Source organism: Ranitomeya imitator, chromosome 2 (assembly GCF_032444005.1).
Source record: "Ranitomeya imitator isolate aRanImi1 chromosome 2, aRanImi1.pri, whole genome shotgun sequence".
Classification (NCBI taxonomy): domain Eukaryota; kingdom Metazoa; phylum Chordata; class Amphibia; order Anura; family Dendrobatidae; genus Ranitomeya; species Ranitomeya imitator.
In genome coordinates, this window is record NC_091283.1 from 173235380 (window position 1) to 173260106 (window position 24727).

A 24727-nucleotide genomic window follows, 5' to 3' on the forward strand; every position below is an offset into this window, starting at 1 on the left:
CACTTAGCGGTCTCGCGAGCGCATAGTCGTACTACGGAAGGTGAGAATAGCAGGTTTTTTTTTTATTATTATTATTTTTAACTTTAGCTCTTTTTACTACTGATGCTGCATAGGCAGCATCAATAGTAAAAACTTGGTCACAAAGGGTTAATAGTGGCGGTAAGGGAGTGAGTTACCCGCGGCATAACGTGGTCCGTTACCGCTGGCATTAACCCTGTGTGAGCGGTGACTGGAGGGGAGTGTGGAGCGGGCACTGACTGCGGGGAGTATGGAGCGAGACCAATCAGCGACTTGGATTTCCATGACAGACAGAGGCCGCGACCAATGAATATCCGTGACAGACAGAAGGACAGACAGAAAGACGGAAGTGACAATTATATAGTAGACTAGATGGTGGCCCGATTATAACGCATCGGGTATTCTAGAATATGCATGTCCACGTAGTATATTGCCCAGTAACGTAGTATATTGCCCAGTAACGTAGTATTTTGCCCAGCCACGTAGTATATTGCCCAGTCACGGAGTATATTGCACAGTGCCAGAGTATACAGCACAGAGCCACGTAGTATATTGCCCAGCCACGTAGTATATTGCCCAGCCACGTAGTATATTGCCCAGCCACGTAGTATATTGCAGTCACGTAGTATATTGCACAGTCACGTAGTATATTGCAATTGCACAACGACGGAGTATAAAGCACAGAGCCACGTAGTGTATTGCCCAGCCACGTAGTATATTGCACAGGCACGTAGTATGTAGTATATTGGTCAGCCACGTAGTATATTGCCCAGTAATGTAGTATATTGGCCAGTGACATAAAATAAAAAATAAACATATACTCACCTTAGTCCTGGCTCCTGTGTACGGTGCACACGGCAGCTTCCGGTCCCAGGGTTGGTATGACTATGAGCGCAGGCCCTGTGATGACGTCGCGGTCACATGACTGTGACGTCATGGCCAGGTCCTTCTCCCATAGCATCCTTAGCACCGGAACCTGCCGGCGGACATGATGCGACGTCGGAGGGTGAGAATAACGTTTTTTTTTTATTATTATTATTTGAAACATTAGATCGTTTTACTATTGATGCTGCATACGCAGCATCAATAGTAAACACTTGGTCACACAGGGTTAATAGCTATGTAACCGGGGTGCGTTACACCGCGCTCCAGTAACGCTGGCATTAACCCTGTGTGAGGGATGACTGGATGACTGTAGGGGAGTATGGAGCGGGCACTGACGGCGGGGGGGGAAAGAGCGGCCATATTGCCGCCGGACTGTGGCCGTCGCTGACTGGTCGTGGCAATGGTCGTGGGCATAGTGTTTGTTTTTTTTTACTTTTACGCTGGTAACCAGGGTAAACACCGGGTTACTAAGCGCGGCCCTGCGCTTAGTAACCCGATGTTTACCCTGGTTACCAGTGAAGACATCGCTGGATCGGTGTCACACACGCCGATCCAGCGATGTCTGCAGGGAGTCCAGCGACGAAATAAAGTTCTGGACTTTCCTCAGCGACCAACGATCTCCCAGCAGGGGCCTGATCGTTGGTCGCTGTCACACAGAACGATTTCCTTAACTATATCGTTGCTACGTCACAAAATGCAACGATATCATTAACGATATCGTTATGTGTGAAGGTACCTTTAGTTTGTAACGGCTGGAGGGGGTGACAGAGTCCCTTTAATCTCCGAACACTAACAAATACTCAGAGATCACCTGAGCAACGAGTATATTCGCTCATCACTATTAATTATGCCAGCAAATTTTACATTCAAAAAGTGAAAGCTCCTTCCCTTCCAAGCCCTGCTATGTTCCCAAACAGTATATTTCTCCCATATATGGGGTATTGGCATGCTCAGGAGAAATTGCACAACAAAATGTATGTATGTCCATTTTTTCCTGTTACCCTTGCAAAAATAAAAAAAAATAGGTCTAAAGGAAAATTTTTGTGAAAAGTAAATGTTTATTTTTTTTTTCCACATTCCAAAAATTCAAGTTAATAAACTTCTTGAATGTGGTTTTGAGCACCTTGAGGGGTGCAGTTTTTAGAATGGTGTCATTTTGGGGTATTATCTGTCATATAGGCCCTTCAAATGTGAGGTGGCCCTTAAAAAAAAATGGTTTTGCAAATTTTGTTGTAAAAACGAGAAATCGCTGGTCAATTTTTAACCCTTATAACTTCCTAACAAAAAAAAATATGGTTCCAAAATTGTGCTGATGTAAAGTAGAGATGTGGGAAATGTTATTTATTAACTTTATTTATGTGCGATATGACTGATTTAAGGGCATAAAAATTAAAAGTTTGAAAACTTCAAAATTTTTGCCATATTTCCATTTTTTTTAAAAAAATAAACGCAAGTCATATATCAAAGAAATTATAAAGTACAATATTTCACAAGTTCAAGAGAAAACAATCTCAAAATCACCAGTATCCATTGAAGTGTTCCAGAATTATGACCTCAAAGTGACATTGGTCAGAATTGTAAAAATTGACCTGCTCAGGAAGGTGAAAACAGGCTTCGGGGTGAAGGGGTTAAAGAAAAACCAACAGGTCTGTGATAGCCAGAATTCTTGCTGGTTGGTGATCAAATACTTATTTCATGCAGTAAAATGCAATTTAATTATTTAAAAGTCATACAATGTTATTTTTTTATTTGTAGATTCTGTCTCTCACAGTTAAAGTGTACCTATGATAAAAATTACAGATCTCTCCATTCTTTGTAAGTGGGAAAAGTTGCAAAATTGGCAGTGTATCAAATATTTATTTTCTCCAATGTATAAGACAGTTCGCTCAGATTAAAAAAAAAAACATAAAAGGTCCGGCCAGATATTGTGAACCAAACAGTATCCATGCTGCAATGTGGCCTAATGCACACCTGACAAATAGAAAACATTGGCCACAAGTTGTTGGTGGCCTCCTGACTAATGTTGGAGTAGATAAGGATCCAGAGTAGGATTTTGTTTACCTGATACTTTATCTGAAAGAGATAAGCCACCACCAAAGGATTCTATCAATGGCTTACCTTTCTTCCTGATGATAGCTATAGCTCAAGTGTGCCATTTAATGCGTGGGGCCGGCCTTAAGGCTCAGTTGCAAGGACTCCTAAAAGTTCACAAGGACTCTTGTTTCCCATCATTAGCCAGTGTGGATATGCCACCAATCAGATGACAAGCGATCCATTGTGCTGCTAACAATATGCACACTATGGGCAGAGATTGATCACATTACCCATTGATTTTTCCCAATACAGTTTGTCTAGGTCCTGTGTGAATGGTCCATTAAACAAGCACCGATCAACCTGTATGTAGTTGATGAAAAATCTTTATGGGGAGAAATCGTCCAGTGCAAATGGACGTTAGGGCTAGACTGCCATATTAAAGTTATGTGGCGTCCATATGCTTTTGACTCTGTATGAAAATGCACAGAGGTTTTTGTAAGCTAAATAATAAAAATTTTTCCACAAGCTCGCTGTCCTGTCCTGCAGATATGGACCCTAATAACACACAATAAAGGGGCACATGAAAAACAAAGACTGACACTCTCAATACTAGAAATGAGCAGTCTTTTTCGTCATTCACAGAAGGGCGGCACTAACAAAGTGAGGCCATAAGTAATGGGGTGACAACCCTACATGCGTATTCAGTAAGGGAACATTATACATTTGTGATTTAGAATTGGTGCAAAACTTTCAGGGTCACCTCTAGATCCTGGCTGGACTTGTATATCCATCAATAAGCAGCAGTACATGTCGCCCATTGACTCCTAGTGTGAAAAATAGGACATAGTTTTTCCATAAGCCAGCGACACGAAGTTCTGTAGAGATTCATGGGGCACATACACTGAATGTAATAGGAGGGTCCGCCTCTACCTATATCATTAGAAACATGATCTGTTTTTCCTCTTATCACAGGCCATCGGGTGCATGCAGCTGCATTCTGGGAACCTCATCTGGAGTCATTTCCATGGAAGGGCCACTCAGAAGAAAAACTTTACTCAAAGAAGGGAAAAAACCGACGGTAAAGTCATGTGAACATGTAGCGCAATGCCTTAATTATCCAGTGCTCTAGAGCCTTTCAGATAGCGATATTAGACACACAGTTGCCTCTCACAAAATTAGAATATCATCAAAAAGTTAATTTATTTAAGTTCTTCAATACAAAAAGTGAAGCTTGTATTATATAGAGTCATTACAAACAGAGTGATCTATTTCATGTGTTTATTTCTGTTCATGTTGATGATTTTGGCTTAGAGTGAATGAAAACCCAGAAGTCATTATCTCAGTAAAGTAGAATAATTAACAAAAACACCTGCAAAGGCTTCCTAAGTGTTTAAAAATGTCCCTTAGTCTGTTTTAGTAGCTCCACAATCATGGGGAAGACTGCTGACTTGACAAATGTCCAGAAGGCAGTCATTGACACAATCCACAAGGAGGGTAAGCCACGAAAGGTCATTGCTAAAGAAGCTGGCTGTTCAGAGTGCTGTATCCAAGCATAGTAACCCTTAACGACTGCCGATACGCCTTTTAACGGCGGCAATTAAGGGTACTTATGGCGCTGATAAGTGTATAGCCCTCCAGTTGGAATTTCTCCGGGGTCTCGGCTACTGAGGGTAGCAGAGACCCCAGAGAACATGATTTGGGTCTGTATTTACCAACCCCATTGTTTCGATTGCCATTATTAACGAAATAACGGCGACTGCAAAAAATAAAAAAGTCTGATTTCCGATTTATTTTAATTTGCACATCAGAGGAGAGCAAAATGTGGTCCCCGATCCTCTCCCCGGTACCTCCAATGTCCCTGCAACCCCCCTGTGAAGTCCCCCGGGCCACCGGCATCTTCTTCCGGGAAGAAAATGGCAGGCAGTGCACCCGCCAAGATCTGCCAGCTGGCACCTGGCAACAATAGGAAATTTTCCCTATTGGTTCATTTTGATCACTGTGATAGACCCTATCAAAGTGATCAAAATAAAAAAAAATAGTAACTAAAACCCCCTTTTATCACCCCCTTAGTCAGGTAAAAATAATGAAATAAAAAATGTATACTTATTTCCATTTTTTAATTAGGGTTAGAGTTGGGCTAAAGTTAGGGTTAGAGTTGGGCTAAAGCTAGGGTTGTGGTTATGGTTGGGATTACGGTTAGGGTTGGGATCAGGGTTAGGTTTGTGGTTATGGTTGGGATCAGGGTTAGGGTTTGGATTAGGGTTAGGGGTGTGTTGGGGTTAGGGTTGGAGTTAGAACTGGGGGGAGGGGTTCCACTGTTTAGGTACATCAGGGGGTCTCCAAACGAAACATGGCACCACCATTGATTCCAGACAATTTTGCATTCAAAAAGTCAAACCATGCTCCCTCCCTTCTGAGCCCTGCCATGCACCAAAACAGTGGCTTTTCCCCACATACAGGGTATTGGCGTACTCAGGAGAAATTGCACAACAAATTTTGTGGTCCATCTTCTCCTGATATCCTTGTGAAAAAAAACAAAAATCGGTTCCAAAGTAAATTTTTTGAAAAATAAAAGTAAAATGTTCATTTTTTTCCTTCCACATTGCTTTAGTTCTCGTGAAGCTCCTGAAGAGTTAATAAACTTCTTGAATGTGGTTTTGCGCACCTTGAGGGGTGCAGTTTTTAGAATTGTGTCACTTTTGGGTATTTTATGTTATATTGACCCCGCAAATTCAATTGAAATGTGAGGTGGCCCTTAAAAAATTGGTTTTGTAAATTTTGTTAGAAAAATTAGAAATCGCTAGTTAAATTTTAACCCTTATAATTGTCCTAACAAAAAAATGTTTCCAAAATTGTGCTGATGTAAAGCAGACATGTAGGAAATGTTATTTATTAACTGTTTTGTGCGATATGACTCTTTCATTTAACCCCTTCCCGACCCATGACGCCACGTAGGCGTCATGAAAGTCGGTGCCAATCCGAAAGATCGCGTCCCTGCAGATCGGGTGAAAGGGTTAACTCCAATTTCACCCGATCTGCAGGGACGGGGGAGTGGTACTTTAGCCCGTGGCTACGATTGCTCTGATTGGCAGTTTCACTTTCAACAGCCAATCAGAGCGATTTGTAATATTTCACCTAAAAAACTGGTAAATATTACAATCCAGCCATGGCCGATGCTGCAATATCATCGGCCATGGCTGGAAACACTGATGTGGTCCCCCGCCCAACCGCACCGATCGCCCCCCCCCCCAGTCCACCGATCTGTGGTCCGCTCCCCCGTCCTCCTGCCCACTCCCCCCGTGCTCCTGCCCGCTCCCTCCGTGCTCCTATGCCACCACCCGTCCCGTGCTCCGGTGCCCACCCCCCGTGCCCCGTTCTCCCCCCCCCCCCCCTAATACTTACCGAGGCTCCCGGTGTCCGTCCGTCTTCTCCATGGGCGCCGCCATCTTCCAAAATGGCGGGCGCATGCGCAGTGCGCCCGCCGATTCTGCCGGCCGGCAGATTCGTTCCATGTACATTTTGATCACTGTGATAAAACCTATCACAGTGATCAAAATAAAAAAAAAAAAGTAAATGAACCCCCCCCTTATCACCCCCATAGCTAGGAACAATAATAAAATAAAGAAAAATTATTTTTTTTTTCCCACTACAGTTAGAACTAGGGTTAGGGTTAGGGAATGTGCACATGTATTCTGGTCCTCTGCGGATTTTTCCGCAGCGGTTTTTATAAATCCGCAGTGCAAAACCGCTGCGGATTTACCGCGGTTTTTCTGGTGATTTCACTGCGGTTTTCTATTGGAGCAGTTGCAAAACCGCTGCGGAATCCGCAGAAAGTGAAATGTGCGGAATGTAAACCGCTGTGTTTCCGCGCAGTTTTTTCCGCAGCATGTGCGCAGCGTTTTTTGTAAACTCATGGGAAACTGCTGCGGACACGCAGCGGCGGAAACGCTGTGGATCCGCAGCGTTTTCCGCATCGTGTGCACATACCCTTAGAATTAGGCTACGTGCACACGGTGCGGATTGGCCGCTGCGGATTCGTAGCAGTTTTCCATCAGCTTTACAGTTCCATGTAAACCTATGGAATAATAATAATAATAATTTTTATTTATATAGCGCCAACATATTCCGCAGCGCTTTACAAATTATAGAGGGGACTTGTACAGACAATAGACATTACAGCATAACAGAAATACAGTTCAAAACAGATACCAGGAGGAGTGAGGGCCCTGCTCGCAAGCTTACAAACTATGGGGAAAAGGGGAGACACGAGAGGTGGATGGTAACAATTGCTTTAGTTATTTGGACCAGCTATAGTGTAAGGCTCAGGTGTTCATGTAAAGCTGCATGAACCAGTTAACTGCCTAAGTATGTAGCAGTACAGACACAGAGGGCTAATACTGCATAAAGTGTATGAGAACATGATGCGAGGAACCTTTTTTTTTTTTTTTTTATTATAAATAGGCCACACAGGGATCGTTAGGTTAATGCATTGAGGCGGTAGGCCAGTCTGAACAAATGAGTTTTTAGGGTACGCTTAAAACTGTGGGGATTGGGGATTAATCGTATTAACCTAGGTAGTGCATTCCAAAGAATCGGCGCAGCACGTGTAAAGTCTTGGAGACGGGAGTGGGAGGTTCTGATTATTGAGGATGCTAGCCTGAGGTCATTAGCGGAGCGGAGGGCTCGGGTAGGGTGGTAGACTGATACCAGGGAGGAGATGTAGGGTGGTGCTGAGCCATGGAGTGCTTTGTGGATGAGGGTAGTAGTTTTGTACTGGATTCTGGAGTGGATGGGTAGCCAGTGTAATGACTGGCACAGGGTAGAGGCATCGGTGTAACGGTTGGTGAGGAATATGATCCTGGCTGCAGCATTCAGGACAGATTGGAGCGGGGAGAGTTTTGCAAGAGGGAGGCCAATTAGTAGAGAGTTACAATAGTCCAGACGAGAATGAATAAGTGAAACAGTCAGAGTTTTTGCAGAGTCGAAAGTAAGAAAAGGGCGAATTCTAGAAATGTTTTTGAGATGCAGGTAAGAAGAGCGAGCCAGTGATCGGATGTAGGGGGTGAATGAAAGGTCAGAATCAAGGATGACCCCAAGGCAGCGGGCATGTTGCTTTGGAGTAATGGTGGAACCGCACACAGAGATGGCAATGTCAGGCAAAGGTAGGTTAGTAGAGGGAGAGAACACGAGGAGTTCAGTTTTTGACAGGTTTAGTTTTAGATAGAGGGAGGACATGATGTTAGAGACAGCGGTAAGACAATCACTGGTGTTTTCTAAAAAGGTCGGTGTGATATCGGGAGCAGAAGTGTATAATTGGGTGTCGTCAGCATAGAGATGGTACTGGAAACCAAATCTACTGATTGTTTGTCCAATAGGGGCAGTATACAACGAGAAGAGTAGGGGGCCTAGGACTGATCCTTGAGGAACCCCAACAGTAATGGGAAGGTGAGAGGAGGAGGAACCAGCAAAACATACAGTGAAGGATCGGTCAGAGAGATAGGAGGAGAACCAGGAGAGAACGGTGTCCTTGAGGCCGATGGAGCGGAGCATAGTGAGGAGGAGCTGATGATCCACAGTGTCGAATGCTGCAGAGAGATCCAAGAGAATTAGCATGGAGTAGTGACCATTAGATTTAGCTGTTAGTAGGTCATTAGAGACTTTAGTGAGGGCAGTTTCAGTAGAGTGTAAAGAGCGGAAGCCAGATTGAAGAGGGTCGAGAAGAGAGTTATCTGAGAGATAGCGGGTAAGACGGGAGTGGACCAGGCGTTCGAGGAGTTTAGAGATGAAGGGAAGATTAGAGACAGGTCTATAATTAGCGGCACAGTTTTGATCGAGGGATGGTTTTTTAAGTAATGGATGTATGATGGCATGCTTAAATGAGGAAGGAAAAATACCGGAAGTGAGGGAAAGGTTGAATATTTTTGTTAGGTGAGAGGTGACAGCCGGGGAAAGGGACTGGAGGAGATGTGACGGAATGGGGTCACTGCTGCAAGTGGTCGGGCGAGAAGATGCAAGGAGCCTGCTTACTTCTTCTTCTGTAACTGCTTCAAAGTCAGAGAGTGAACTAGATGCAGTGGGGGAGGGAGGACAGTGCATGGTATGAAGAGATTGGGAGATGATTTCCTGTCGAATGTGGTCAATTTTTTCTTTGAAGTAATTGGCCAGATCGTCAGCACGGAGATCCGTGGTTGGGGCCTGCTCTCTTGGGTTGAGTAGGGACTGGAACGTGTCAAAGAGACGTTTAGGGTTATTGGACAGGGAGGTGATGAGGGTGTTGAAGTAGGTTTGTTTGGAGAGGTGAAGGGCAGAATTGTATGTCTTTAGCATGAACTTATAATGGATGAAATCTTCGGGTAGATTAGATTTTCTCCACAGACGTTCTGCGCACCTGGAGCACCGCTGCAGGAAACGTGTTTGCAGCGTGTGCCACGGTTGTTGCCGTCTGTGCCGAGTTGTTTTATGTATAGGAGGAGCAGCTTCATCCAGAGCACTTTGCAGGGTTTCATTGTAATGCTTCAATGCAGAATCAGGACATGAGATGGAGGAGATAGGGGCCAATGAGGACTGCAAGTTCTTCATAAGTTTCTGGGTGTTAATGGCCTGTATGTTTCTATAAGTGTGGAAAGTGGGGGTGACCTGAGCGGGATGGCAGTTCTTGATAGAGAATGAAAGAAGGTTGTGGTCAGAGAGCGGGAGAGGGGAGTTTGTGAAATCATCCACTGAGCAAAGTCGGGAGAAGACCAAGTCAAGGGAGTTTCCATCTTCATGTGTTGGAGAGTTAGTATGCTGCGAGAGGCCAAAAGAGGAGGATAGAGATAAAAGGTGAGAAGCAGATGGGGAGAGGGGAGAGGCAATGGGGATGTTGAAGTCACCCATGATAAGGGTGGGGGTGTCACAGGAGAGAAAGTGTGGAAGCCAGGTGGCAAAGTGATCCAGGAACTGATGAGAGGGGCCGGGAGGACGATACACCACCGCCACTCGCATGGAGAAGGGGACGTAGAGTCTGACCACATGGACCTCAAAGGAAGGGAAGACAAGTGAGGGTACTTGGGGAATAACTTGGAAGGTACATTTGGGTGAAAGGAGCAGACCAACGCCTCCACCTGCTCTGTTGTCTGATCTTGGGGTATGAGAAAAGTGTAGTCCACCATATGAAAGAGCAGCAGCAGCAGTGGTGTCTGACTGCTGGATCCAGGTTTCAGTAAGAGCCAGGAGATTAAGAGAATTAGAAAGGAAGAAGTCATGAATGAAGGAGAGTTTATTACACACAGAGCGAGAATTCCAAAGGGCACAATTGAAAGAGACAGCAGGCATGCAGGGAATATTAATAAGGTTAGAGGGGTTTCTGGGTGTAGCAATTGGGAGGGAAACCAATGGAAAACCAAATCCGCTGTGCCCATGGTGTGGAAAATACCGCGCGGGAACGCTGTGTTGTATTTTTCGCAGTATGACAATTCTTTGTGTGGATTCCGCAGCGTTTTACACCTGTTCCTCAATAGGAATCCGCAGGTGAAATCTGCACAAAAAACACTGGAAATCCACGGTAAATCCGCAGGTAAAACGCAGTGCCTTTTACCCGCGGATTTTTCAAAAATGTTGCGGAAAAATCTCACACGAATCCGCAACGTGGGCACATAGCCTTAGAGTTAGGGTTGGAATTAGGGCTAGGGTTGGAAATAGGGTTAAGATTAGGCTTGTGGTTAGGGTTCTGGTTAGGGTTGGGATTAGGGTTAGGGGTGTGTTGGGGTTAGGGTTGTGATTAGGGTTATGGCTAGAGTTGAGACTAGGGTTAGGGGTGTGTGGGGGTTAGTGTTGGAGTTAGAATTGAGGGGTTTCCACTGTTTAGACACATCAGGGGTCTCCAAACGCAACATGGCGCCACCATTGATTCCAGCCAATCTTACGTTCAAAACATAATTTTGAGGAAAGAAAAATTATTTTTTTATTTTCACGGCTGTGCGTTGTAAACTTCTGTGAAGCACTTGGGGGTTCAAAGTGCTCACCACATATCTAGATAAGTTCCTTTGGGGGTCTAGTTTCCAAAATAGGGTTACTTGTGGGGGGGTTTTACTGTTTAAGCACATCAGGGGCTCTGCAAATGCATCGTGACGTTCGCAGACCATTCCATCAAAGTCTGCATTTCAAAACGCCACTACTTCCCTTCCGAGCCCCGACGTGTGCCCAATCAGTAGTTTACCCCCACATCTAACCAATCTCAAACCAATGTCAAACCAATCTAATCAGTTTTTATGAAGAGGTAAGCTATAGGCTGGACCACGGTGAGTCATTGGACGTGGTATATCTCGATTTTTCCAAAGCGTTTGATACCGTGCCACACAAGAGGTTGGTACACAAAATGAGAGTGCTTGGTCTGGGGGAAAATGTGTGTAAATGGGTTAGTAACTGGCTTAGTGATAGAAAGCAGAGGGTGGTTATAAATGGTATAGTCTCTAACTGGGTCGCTGTGATCAGTGGGGTACCGCAGGGGTCGGTATTGGGACCTGTTCTCTTCAACATATTCATTAATGATCTGGTAGAAGGTTTACACAGTAAAATATCGATATTTGCAGATGATACAAAACTATGTAAAGCAGTTAATACAAGAGAAGATAGTATTCTGCTACAGATGGATCTGGATAAGTTGGAAACTTGGGCTGAAAGGTGGCAGATGAGGTTTAACAATGATAAATGTAAGGTTATACACATGGGAAGAAGGAATCAATATCACCATTACACACTGAATGGGAAACCACTGGGTAAATCTGACAGGGAGAAGGACTTGGGGATCCTAGTTAATGATAAACTTACCTGGAGCAGCCAGTGCCAGGCAGCAGCTGCCAAGGCAAACAGGATCCTGGGGTGCATTAAAAGAGGTCTGGATACACATAATGCGAGCATTATACTGCCTCTGTACAAATCCCTAGTTAGACCGCACATGGAGTACTGTGTCCAGTTTTGGGCACCGGTGCTCAGGAAGGATATAATGGAACTAGAGAGAGTACAAAGGAGGGCAACAAAATTAATAAAGGGGATGGGAGAACTACAATACCCAGATAGATTAGCGAAATTAGGATTATTTAGTCTAGAAAAAAGACGACTGAGGGGCGATCTAATAACCATGTATAAGTATATAAGGGGACAATACAAATATCTCGCTGAGGATCTGTTTATACCAAGGAAGGTGACGGGCACAAGGGGGCATTCTTTGCGTCTAGAGGAGAGAAGGTTTTTCCACCAACATAGAAGAGGATTCTTTACTGTTAGGGCAGTGAGAATCTGGAATTGCTTGCCCGAGGAGGTGGTGATGGCGAACTCAGTCGAGGGGTTCAAGAGAGGCCTGGATGTCTTCCTGGAGCAGAACAATATTGTATCATACAATTAGGTTCTGTAGAAGGACGTAGATCTGGGGATTTATTATGATGGAATATAGGCTGAACTGGATGGACAAATGTATTTTTTCGGCCTTACTAATTATGTTACTATGTTACTATGTATGGGGTAACAGCATACTCAGTGCAAACTGGGCAGCAACTAATGGGGTCAAATTTCTCCTGTTACCGTTGTGAAAATAAAAAATTGCTTGCTAAAACATAATTTTGAGGAAAGAAAAATTATTTTTTTATTTTCACGGCTGTGCGTTGTAAACTTCTGTGAAGCACTTGGGGGTTCAAAGTGCTCACCACATATCTAGATAAGTTCCTTGGGGGGGGTCTAGTTTTCAAAATGGGGTCACTTGTGGGGGATTTCTACTGTTTAGGTACATCAGGGGCTCTGCAAACATAACATGATGCTTGCAGACCATTCCATCAAAGTCTGCATTCCAAATTGTCACTACTTCCCTTCTGAGCCCCGACGTGTGCCCAAACAGTGGTTCCCCCCCACATATGGGGTATCAGCGTACTCAGGACAAACTGGACAACAACTTATGGGGTCCAATTTCTCCTGTTACTCTTGTGAAAATAAAAAATTGCGGGTTAAAAACAAATTTTTGAGAAAAGAAAAATGATTTTTTATTTTCATGGTTCTGCGTTATAAACTTCTGTGAAGCACTTGGGGGTTTAAAGTGGTCACCGCACATCTAGGTTAGTTCCATGGGAGGTCTAGTTTCCAAAATGGGTCACATGTGGGGTAGCTCAAATGTTTAGGCACACAGAGGCTCTCCAAACGCGACATGGTGTCCGCTAACGATTGGAGCTAATTTTTCATTCAAAAAGTCAAATGGCGCTCCTTCCCTTCCAAGCCCGGCCGTGTGCCCAAACAGTGGTTTACCCCGACATGTGAGGTATCACTGTACTCAGGAGAAATTGTCCAATAAATTTTAGGATCCATTTTATCCTGTTGCCCATGTGGAAATGAACAAATTGAGGCCAAAATATATTTTTTGTGAAAAAGTACTTTTTCATTGTTGCGAATCAATTTGTGAAGCACCTAGGGGTTCAATGTGCTCACTATGCATCTAGATAAGTTCCTTGGGGGGGTCTAGTTTCCAAAATGGGGTCACATGTGAGGGAGCTCCAATGTTTAGGCATACAGGGGCTCTTCAAACGCGACTTGGTGTCCGCTAACGATTGGAGATAATTTTTCATTCAAAAGTCAAATGGCGCTCCTTCCCTTCCGAGCCTTGCCGTGTGCACAAACAGTGCTTTGTGACCACATATGAGGTATCGGTGTACTCAGGAGAAATTGCCCAACACATTTTAGGATCCATTTTATCCTGTTGCTCATGTGGAAATGAACAAATTGAGGCTAAAAGAAATTTTTTGTGAAAAAAAAGTACTTTTTCATTTTTACGGATCAATTTGTGAAGCACCTGGGGGTTCAAAGTGCTCACTATGCATCTAGATAAGTTCCTTGGGGGGGTCTAGTTTGCAAAATGGGGTCACTTGTGGGGGAGTTCCAATGTTTAGGCACACAGGGGCTCTCCAAACGCGACATGGTGTCCGCTAAAGATTGGAGCCAATTTTTCATTGAAAAAGTCAAATGGCGCTGCTTCCCTTCCGAGCCCAAACAGTAGTTCCCCCCCACATATGGGGTATTGGCGTACTCAGGACAAATTGTACAATAAATTTTGGTGTCCAGTTTCTCTTTTTACCCTTGGTAAAATAAAAAAATTGTTGCTAAAAGATCGTTTTTGTTACTAAAAAGTTAAATGTTCATTTTTTCCTTCCATGTTGCTTCTGCTGCCGTGAAGCACCTGAAGGCTTAATAAACTTCTTGAATGTGGTTTTGAGCACCTTGAAGGGTGCAGTGTTTAGAATAGTGTCACTTTTGGGTATTTTCAGCCATATAGACCCCTCAAACTGACTTCAAATGTGAGGTGGTCCCTAAAAAAAATGGTTTTGTAAATTTTGCTGTAAAAATGAGAAATCGCTGGTCAACTTTTAACCCTTATAACTTCCTAGCAAAAAAAAATTTTGTTTCCAAAATTGCGCTGATGTAAAGTAGACATGTGGATAATGTTATTTATTAACTATTTTGTGTCACATAACTCTCTCGTTTAACAGAATAAAAATTACAAATTTGAAAATTGCTAAATTTTCAAAATTTTAGCCAAATTTCCATTTTTTTCACAAATAAACACAAAAATGATCGACCTAAATTTACCACTAACATGAAGCCTAATATGTCACGAAAAAACAATCTCAGAACCGCTAGGATTCGTTGAAGCGTTCCTGAGTTATTACCTCATAAAGGGACACTGGTCAGAATTGCAAAAAACGGCCAGGTCATTAAACGGACACTGTCACCTGAATTTGGAGGGAACGATCTTCAGCCATGGAGGCGGGGTTTTGGGGTTTTTGATTCACCCTTTCCTTACCCGCTGGCTGCATGCTGGCTGCAATATTGGATTGAAGTTCATTCTCTGTCCTCCGTAGTACATGCCTGCACAAGGCAATCTTCCCTTGCGCAGGCGTGTACTATGGAGGACAGAGAATGAACTTCAATCCAATATTGCAGCCAGCATGCAGCCAGCGGGTAAGGAAAGGGTGAATCAAACACCCCAAAACCCCGCCTCCATGGCTGAAGATTGTTCCCTCCAAATTCAGGTGACAGTGTCCCTTTAAGGTCAAAATAGGCTGGGTCATGAAGGGGTTAAGGGTACAAAAATTAAAAGTTTGAAAATTGCAAAATTTTCCACGTTTTTGCCAAGTTTTCATTTTGGTCATAAATAAATGCAAGTTATATCAAAGAAATGTTACCATCAACATGAAGTACAATATGTCACGATAAAAAAGTCTCAGAATCAGTGGGATACCTTGAAGCGTTCCAGAGCTATAACTTCATAAAGTGAAAGTGGTTAGAATTGTAAAAATTGGCTGTGTCATTAAGTACCAAATTGGCTCTGTTACTAAAGGATTAATGAAAGGTTGAGTGGAAGGAAAATGTGTGGTAGAAAAGGTGCACAAGCAACCGGGATAACCGCAGCCTTGAAGAAATGGCCATTCAAAAATGTGGAGGGGATTCACAATGAGTGGACTGCTGCTGTAGTCATTGCTTCAAGATCCACCACACACAGACGTATCCAAGACATGGGCTACAAGTGTCCCATTCCTTGTGTCAGGCCACTCATGACCAATAGACAACGCCAGAAGTGTCTTACCTGGGCCATGGAGAAAAAGAACTGGACTGTTGTCAGTGGTCCATGGTGTTGTCTTTAGATGAAAGTAAGTTTTGCTTTTCATTTGGAAATCAAGGTCCCAGAGTCTGGAGGAAGAGTGGAGAGACCACAATCCAAGCTGCTGGAGGTCTAGTGTGAAGTGTCCACAATCAGTGATGGTTTGGGGAGCCATGTCATCTGCTGGTTTAGGTCCACTGTGTTTTATCAAGACCAAAGTCAGCGCAGCCATCTACCAGGAAATTTTAGAGCACTTCATGCTTTTCTCTGCCGACAAGCTTTTTGGAGATGGAGATTTAATTCTCCAGCAGGACTTGGCCCCTGTCCACACTGCCAAAAGTACCAATACCTGGTTTACAAACAACAGTATCACTGTGCTTGATTGGCAGCAAACTCGCCTGACCTTAACACCATAGAGAATCTATGGGGTATTGTCAAGAGGAAGATGAGACACCAGACCCAACAATGCAGATGAGCTGAAGGCTGCTATCAAAGCAACCTAGGCTTCCATATCACCTCAGCAGTGCCACAGGCTGATCGCCTCCATGCCACGCCGCATTGATGCAGTAATTGATGCAATAGGAGCCCCGACCAAGTATTGAGTGCATTTACTGAACATACATTTCAGTAGGCCAACATTTCAGATTTTAAAATAATTTTTCAAGCTGGTGTTATAAAGTATTCTAATTTGCTGAGATAATGATTTTTGGGTTTTCGTTGGCTGTAAGCCACAATCATCAACATTAACAGAAATAAACACTTGAAATAGATCACTCTGTATATAATCACTCTATCAATGTATCACTCTATATAATGTATGAGTTTCACTTTTTGTATTGAAGACCAGAATAAATTAACTTTTTGATGGTATTCTAATTTTGTGAGAAGCACCTGTATACAATACATATGTCCTTAATAGCCCCTCTTTGTAAAACTAAAATGGCTCCTGCATAGAATATTAGTCATAGTAGTAAAGTCAATGCATATATGCCAGTGTGCACCAAAAGGACTGAGGACCCATGGATACGTTCTCAGTACTTGAGCTAAAACATAGTTTGCAAATAGCATGTGATCACAGCCTAATTTGTCGGTAAAACTTTTTTTCTCATCTGCTAAATGAATATGCCCATATTTAGTTACATCTGGGTGTGCCATCCATTTACTTCTGTGTCTGGTACAAAATACATGTCAAATGTGTTATGTAGTGCACTATTTGAAAATATTCACAAGAGGGTTCTCCAAATACAAAACAATATATGTGCATTACTAAAGACAGACACAAGAGGGCACCTGCTGCACACAACTATTCTGTGTAGTGAGGTGTGACTTTCTCCAATAAAAGCTCTTTGTTTCTTCTGTTGTAGCGTTTTGTGGGGTACATGGTCATTTCAGTATAAGACAGATCCACTACTAGGCCTTTTTCAGGCATCAGTGACTTAACCATTTTTCATCAGTGTGTTTGATATGATTTTCTTCAGTTTTTACCATCATTTTCTTATATGGAAAAAAGATCATTACTTACCGGTAATTTGAGTTTCCTGAAACTCATGACAGTACTTGAGAGAGTTGAATCTGCCTCTATCAATGGACAGGAAGCCATGAACACCAAATAAAAAGGCTACTGCCACTTCCTGCTTCAATGTTGTTTCTAAGAAGTTAAGTAGGAGTCACCAAATTATAACTATTATTTTTGTTATTAGTTATATATTCACTAAAACCTATTCTTCATTGAGAAGAGAAGATTGAGAACCACCACTAATCATAAGCCACAGGGAGGGGTGCTGGCATGGGTTTCAGGAAAATCAAATTACCGCTAAGTAATTCTCATGTTTTCCCCTCACCCATGACAGCACCTGAGAGTTGATGACCAAGGAATCCTCTGATAGGGAGGAAGCACCCCTCTTAGATTTTAACCCTGAAGAAAGATCCCAAGAATATCCTAGCTCAACGAATAGTGCTTAAGGAAGGAAGATTATGAAAGTTTTAGATATCAGTCATTCAAGATAATGACTTTATCGATTTGGAGCTCCAACAAAAAAGCGCCAACAAAAAGTTTAAAAAAAGAAATTCTTTTACTGGTTACAACAATTTTTTTTTATTTTTATTTTTTATCAGAGAGGGTCTATATTTATCACAGAAGTCAAGTGATTCGATGAACCTGGAAACCTTAGTAAGGCCTTGAGTAGGGTTCCTAGTGGACAATGGCTCCAGAAACCGCACTTGCTTAAAGGGAACCTGTAAGTTCTCATCATGTGATGGGAGTCGAAGGGCAGCGCAAACTGCGCATGCCAGAAAAAAAACAAAAAAAAACTTACAGCGCTGGGGATGTTCAGGAAGGAAATGGAGGCGGCGCACGGAGGCCCTGAGTGATGGCTGGGAGGCGTTTGTGTCAGGGGGGAAAAGACATGCCCCCCTGACAAACTGCAGGTATGAGGGACAAATTATAAAAACGATTATTTCAGCGTTGGCAGGGACCCGAACTAAAAGAGCCACCTTGACAGAATGCAGCATTAGTGCTGCACAAGATGGCTTTTTTAGTTAAAAAAAAACCTGGGGGGGATGGGGGGTGACAGATTCCCTTTAAAATATTATGTAACATCAAACCCAATATTGTTGACAATTTCCACTGAAGTAAGGCTTCCCCCAAGGCCAAGATCTGGACCATATAAGTAGCCCTTCTGCTGTCAATGATTATCAAATTATTCAAAATATCTACCCAACTCTACGCTATCAAGTTCAGATTGAGCATCCCAGAATGCCAAAAACCAGAAGAAATATTTAGATATTTAGTACTTTATTTAGCGTTGATCTCACTGAGGCCCAGTGATCGGCCCATGGAATTGCAGCTTCAGTGACCTGCGGTAACCTCTCTGACGTCACTGCTCGTCACTGAATCTAGCTGTAAGCAGCTCATTGGCTCCTGGATATCAGCCTGAATGGTTGCATCATGCCACCCAGCATTCAGTTAGAAATCCAGATGCAGCAGAGATGGTTTACGGCGTGGGACAGTACGGATTATCTTCTCGTCAGACAGCTGAGGAATATGGTTGTTTACTATTTTTGGTCTTTTACAGGGGACATGGGCGTAAAGGTGAGTATAACTTTGTTTATCTATTTATATAATTGCCTTAAATTGTCTGTCATCCACTTCCATCTGGTCGTCCTCGAATCTCACAATCCACAGCGCTGCACCGGAAGTACGCTGACCAGCATATTGGAATACCCAAGTGATTGGGCCTCCATCTAGTTCTTAAATATGTAAAACAGGGAGTTGCGTTCAGTTTCAAATAAAGGAATTTATTCTTGCTCTGTGTTTATTTCAAAGCTTACTATTTGGTTACTAATGGGCACATTTTATAGACGCCTCTCCCTTTCATAACCCCTGGGCTTGCTGTCACCTGACAATAGAAAGGTCTCATTAACCCAAACCCTATTACCCCACTTGCCACCGCCACAAGGTAAGTAGGAAGTGCAAGGCTAAGTGCCAGATTTGGTGCATCCTATGGATGCGCCATTTCTGCAGCTGCTAAGGACGGACGGTGGGAGGGGGGGGGGCAATATCCATTGTCCCTTCCCAGGCTATTAATATAAACCCACTGCTTTCTGTTTAAGCTTTGCCGGTTTGAGTGTTTTATTTAGTGTTTTAAGTAAATAGCTGTAAGCTGTTATTATTAGCCTGGGAATCTTTTGGGATATTGTCCCTTTTCCCAGATTATTAACATCAGCCCCCGGCTGTGGGCTTTAAATCTGCTGGTTATAAATATTATACGGGAGCCCACGCCATTTTTTTAAATGTAGGGCCGGTTTCACATTTGCGGTTGTGTTTGCACCGTTTCTGACTCGTACATCCGCATGCGTCTTGATTTCATATCTTTCACGTTGTGGACGCAGGTACATGCGTTTGCATGCGTTCGCCTGCGGTTGCTTACGCATACGTCTTTTCGTGGTAGGCGGGGCGTGGCTAACGCACCATGTAGAAATATTTGAGGCGGCCTTTTTTTCCGTCAAATATGCGCAGGCATGCGGATGAGTGCATAAAAAAAACGCATTACTGTCTATGGGAATGCATGCGTACGCATGTCTTTGCGTACGCATGCATTCGATGCGCTTGCGTTCTTTGAACTGCGCATGTCCAGGAACTGATTTAGACACGCCCATTGAGATACGCCCTCCTGAAAAATATCGAACGCATGCGCATAAAAAGCGAAAAAGCATGCAAATGCAGCTTTTTTTTGCCGTCATGCGTAAGCTGATGCGGATAAAAAACGCTGAGTTAACATGTGTTTTTGCATGTGGTTGCGGACAAGACGCTGCTGCGGACTCAACCGCAAATGTGAAACTGGCCTAATTCTTAATTTTACACAGATTGTACACAGTGGGGCTGAATACAACTTCCATCATTGTCGCGCTGATCACAGGGAGACCAGGCAACAATGATGAGAGCTGCCTTCAGTAGTGAACTTCTTTCCAGGTGCTGGTACGTGTCATGCTGATGACACATGGATGTCATCCATGTGCACAAGTGAGCAAATGGGCTCAGATAACGTCTAATCTGAGCATGCTCGGGTTTTATCCAAGCATCTGGGAGTACTCTTATATTATGTTCAAGTCCCTGTGGCTGCATGATTTGCAGCTTCTAGGGAATCCCCACGTGTTGAAGCGGTCTAACAACCGCAAATCTTGTAGCCGTAGAGAATAGGAGTACACTAGGAGCATATAGGTAGTTAGAAAAATGTAATATTTTATTAAATTGAAAGTGCAAGTAATATACAAAACATATAATTGAATACAATGCTAAAGGATGGTAAAAACGTGAGTGGGTATCCCCCGATGTACACCGTCATAGGAGCCAACATGCATACCAAAGGGTGGAAGAGACCTGCGGATCAAAATTGTATGTCAGTTTAATATTGAAAGAGTTCTCATGAAATCCCCGAGCTGCTGCGCCGTTCCCTCCCACAAAAAGAGAACGTCATCTATATATCTAAGCCAGCACAGCACATGGTCCGCGGCCCGAACCCCCCCATCGCCAAAAATATATCTCTCCCATGAGCCCAGGAAGAGATTGGCGTATGAGGGGGCACAGGCCGCGCCCATGGCTGTGCCGCGTTTCTGTAGATAAAATGCGTCCTTAAAGGTAAAGAAATTGTGGGTCAGGGCAAAGCGCAGCAACTCGAGGATTAGACCACACATGGGGCCGCCCAAGTCGGAGGCCCCCAAGAAGAGGCGGACTGCAGCTAGACCTTGCTCATGATCAATACACGTGTATAGAGTTTGCACATCGGCGGTGACCAGGAGGACGCCAGGGTCCACAAGAACACCGTCAACCCGTGTAAGGACGTCCGTCGTGTCCTTAACATAAGATGGTAATATCTCGACTAAAGGTTTAAGGTAAAAGTCGATAAATTTGCAAACAGGGTCACATAGGCCCTCAATGCCCGACACGATCGGACGCCCGGATGGGTTGACGGGGTCCTTGTGGACCCTGGGAAGCAAGTAGAAAGTTGGTATCTTTGGGGACCTCACTGTTAGGCCTTCCAAAATTTTCCTATCTATAATCCCTTCGTCAAAGGCCCTGCCCAGGATAGCCTGTAGCTGAGACGTGAAGGAGGACAGAGGACTATGGGTTAATTTTGTGTACGTGGAGGTGTCTCTCAACTGGCGAAACGCCTCTTTTTCATATTTATCGCATGGCCAGATCACTATGTTCCCCCACTTGTCTGCCGGTTTAATTACAATATCTTTAAAGGACTGCAACTCTTTAATAGCTTTTCTCTGTTTAGATGTAAGGTTATCAAATTTGCGTCTTGAGGATAGGCGTCTGAAATCCTCAGTGACCAAACAAGTAAATATGTCTACCGCAGGGCATAGCGACAAGGGGGGGAATTTAGTTGATCTGGGCATGCAAGCAGGTGGAAACCTACCTTGAGGGTCATTTGATTGTTCTTCTAATAAATCCTCCAGAGCCTGTAAGGCCTCCCTCTCCGTCTCAGATAGAGGTTCCTGGGCAGGGTTACTCCTATGATGTAATTTTTTCAAAACGAGTTTTCTAGAAAAGAGATGGAGGTCCTTCATAGCTAGAAAATAATTGAAAGAGTTAGTAGGTGAAAAACTTAACCCCTTACTCAGGACCTCTATCTGAGTGTCCGAAAGGGACCGTGTTGACAGATTAAGTACCTGGAGGCCCCCATTACTGCTTGTCCCCTGTTGTCTACCCGCCGCATTCACAGCCTTAGATGTTTGTCGTGTAACAATCTTTTTGGTACGTGGGTTGGGTCCAGATTGTTCAGCCTTTGCTTCCATGCGTGGGGGATTTGTATCATCGGAGAGAGCATTAGATCTGGTTGATCTGGAACGCGACCTGGAACTTGAGAAATTTCTAAAGCGGGGGCGTGACCGGTCACCCACACCACGCCATCTATAAACATTAGAAGTCTGCTTATCTTGTACATCACGCTTAAATTTCTTAGCTTTCTGGCCTTGAATCTCATTAACCCATTTCTGCAATTCAGTGTCCATATCGTCATTCAATTTTTTTAGGGCATCCCCCGACATATCTTTTTTAAGTTTCGTTTGAACAGCCTCAATCTCAGTCTCTATTTCGTCAAGTTTAGACAAGTCCAGGCCTTTAAGCAGTGTCATGAACCCAACGGAACAGGTGTTTGAAAGCTCTTCCCACCTGTTTTTGAAGTCCTCATCCAAAATGGGAAATGACGGAAAGACCTGGACTCTAAGTCCGCGGGGGATCAACCCCCCCTCCAGGTACTTTTCGAGAAAGGCATGGTTCCACCACACCCTTGTCCTTTTTTTAAAAGATCTTTAAAACGTCCGATGGTCTCCTGTAGGTCACCACCTGACCCCTCCAAACCCCCATTAAAACCATCCTTGAAAGTATCGTTGATTTGAGCATGCCATGTGGAGTCTCGTGCTCTGAAGTCCATATTGGGCCTGAAAAAAGCTGTGATAAACACAGAAATAATAATAATACCAAAGCCAGGCAGCATACTAGATACTAAGGGGAGGATAGAGCACTAGATAGTGCCACACTGCCCCTCACCCGAAAGGAAACCCAACTCCAAACGAACCATAGAGATAATATAATAATAGGAAAACAGCTGATATATAACATTGACACAAATCTCTGCCACAATAATACTATCATAAAGGAATAATGATAACATAAGTTGTAGTGAATAAAAGCCTTGAAGGTCACATTCATGTTGTTTGTAGAAGATAGCAGTTATAACGTGGTAGAAATTCTGCTGATGCTGGCAGCGATATGGAAATGGGAAAGTGCCAGTCATACGGACATCAAAGGATTACTGCTAAAAAACATACAAAGAGATACACATGAGAAAAATGCATAAAATTAAAATAACAGTTAAAACCAAAGATCCCAAATGGGGACCCACTCGGAGGGGAAGCTGGTACGGAGGGCAGGGGATGAACACAGACAGAAGGACCATTCCGTGATATAAGAAATTAGAAAATAATACATAGGATCAAAAGGCTCAAAAGGAACAATAACCGGGTAGCAACAGGGAATCATGAGAGGGAACCAGGATCCACAACTGAGGTGGATCAAAGGAACTTCATTCGTGGGCGAAACGCACGTCGGGGGTTTGGCTTGTGGATCCTATCCGGTGTGCCCAGTCTCGGTGCCTCACATTGGCCCTACTTTGGTAAGAGCCGCTTTTATTAACCTGTCACCTTACGCCGTTCTTGGCATCTCACATGGATAGTGTGACAGGGATTTTCAGCAGTAGGTCTCTTCCACCCTTTGGTATGCATGTTGGCTCCTATGACGGTGTACACAACGGATACCCACTCACGTTTTTACCATCCTTTAGCATTGTATTCAATTATATGTTTTGTATATTACTTGCACTTTCAAACTAATATGTAAATTATATGTGATTTAATAAAATATTACATTTTTCTAACTACCTATATGCTCCTAGTGTACTCCTATTCTCTATGGTTCGTATGGAGTTGGGTTTCCTTTCGGGTGAGGGGCAGTGTGGCACTATCTAGTGCTCTATCCTCCCCTTAGTATCTAGTATGCTGCCTGGCTTTGGTATTATAAATCTTGTAGCCGGCAGAGTCTCGAACATAATATACAAGCAAGCCCAAATACTTGGATCGCACCCACGCGTGCTCAGATAAGACGTTGGTCGAACACATTCACTCATCACTAGTGTGCACGTGTGCGGCAGGTATTTTGTCCATGCTGCGCTTAAACTGTCATGTCTGCAAATTTTTAACACAGACATACGGTCTGTGTGAAAAACCTGACGTGCGCACCACCACTGCATAAAATGGGTGTGCGTGTCTGTATTTGCGGTCCTTAAAAATGGACTGCATACGGACACAAAATGGCCGTGTGAAGGGGGCCTTAGGATGTAACGTTAATTAAATAGTCCTAAGAAATGTATTTAAGCTGAAATGGCAAACAATTTTAGTTCAAGATTTCCATCTTAGAAAATTTCTGGTTACCACAGCCAAGTACTAAGAGCAGATACAACTAGAACAGGCAAAAAAGAGAGAGATCTTAGCTATTCAATATAAAAGAATAGCACAATCAAATATTCATTTAGAAATGATGGCATTTATCCTATTCTCTATAATGGCATCGGTTCCACATCTTAAATGGATGCCAATAATACAATCCAACCATGAAGATTGTTAGTTGAAAACCATTAAATGCTAAATAGATTTGTTTTTAAGAAATCCAAGTGATAACCATCCCCTCTGATGCTCCATTTCCCCTCCCTCATGAGAAAGCAACTAGGTCAGAAAGAAATATAGATCTCATATATTATTGGTCAAAGCTCAGATGGTCTTAAATCAAGCTGTTTAAACCCGTCCTGTCAACCATGTACCTTATGGATGTATCTGTTATAGAGTAAAAAATAGAATGGTCTTCTCTCTGTGCGAAGGCATTCATCTTCACTATGGAAGATGTTCCTCCTTCGCCACAGGAGTCTGATATGTGAGGGGACATTTTCACTTGTCCATCAATTCCTCCCCGTATAAGTTTATTGCAGAGTTGTTGTGTTTTCTCTCCAAAAGCGCATGGATATTTAACCATTTAACCACTTAGTGCAATCTACCAGTTTTATGACTTCAATCCAGAAATACTTATTGGGTATAATGTTTCAACCAACTTAATTT

At 43.4% G+C, this 24727-nt stretch overlaps 1 protein-coding gene across 22 annotated transcripts in view; it reads left to right on the top strand.

Moving 5' to 3' along the window:
* Positions 1-24727, top strand: part of RALGPS1 (Ral GEF with PH domain and SH3 binding motif 1) — a 953479-nt gene that overhangs the window by 868504 nt on the left and 60248 nt on the right. For all 22 annotated transcript variants that reach the window (XM_069748007.1, XM_069747990.1, XM_069747991.1 and 19 more), the window contains one exon: positions 3910-4015. In XM_069748007.1, the coding sequence (XP_069604108.1) occupies positions 3910-4015 (106 nt within the window). The remainder of the gene's footprint in view (positions 1-3909; positions 4016-24727) is intronic.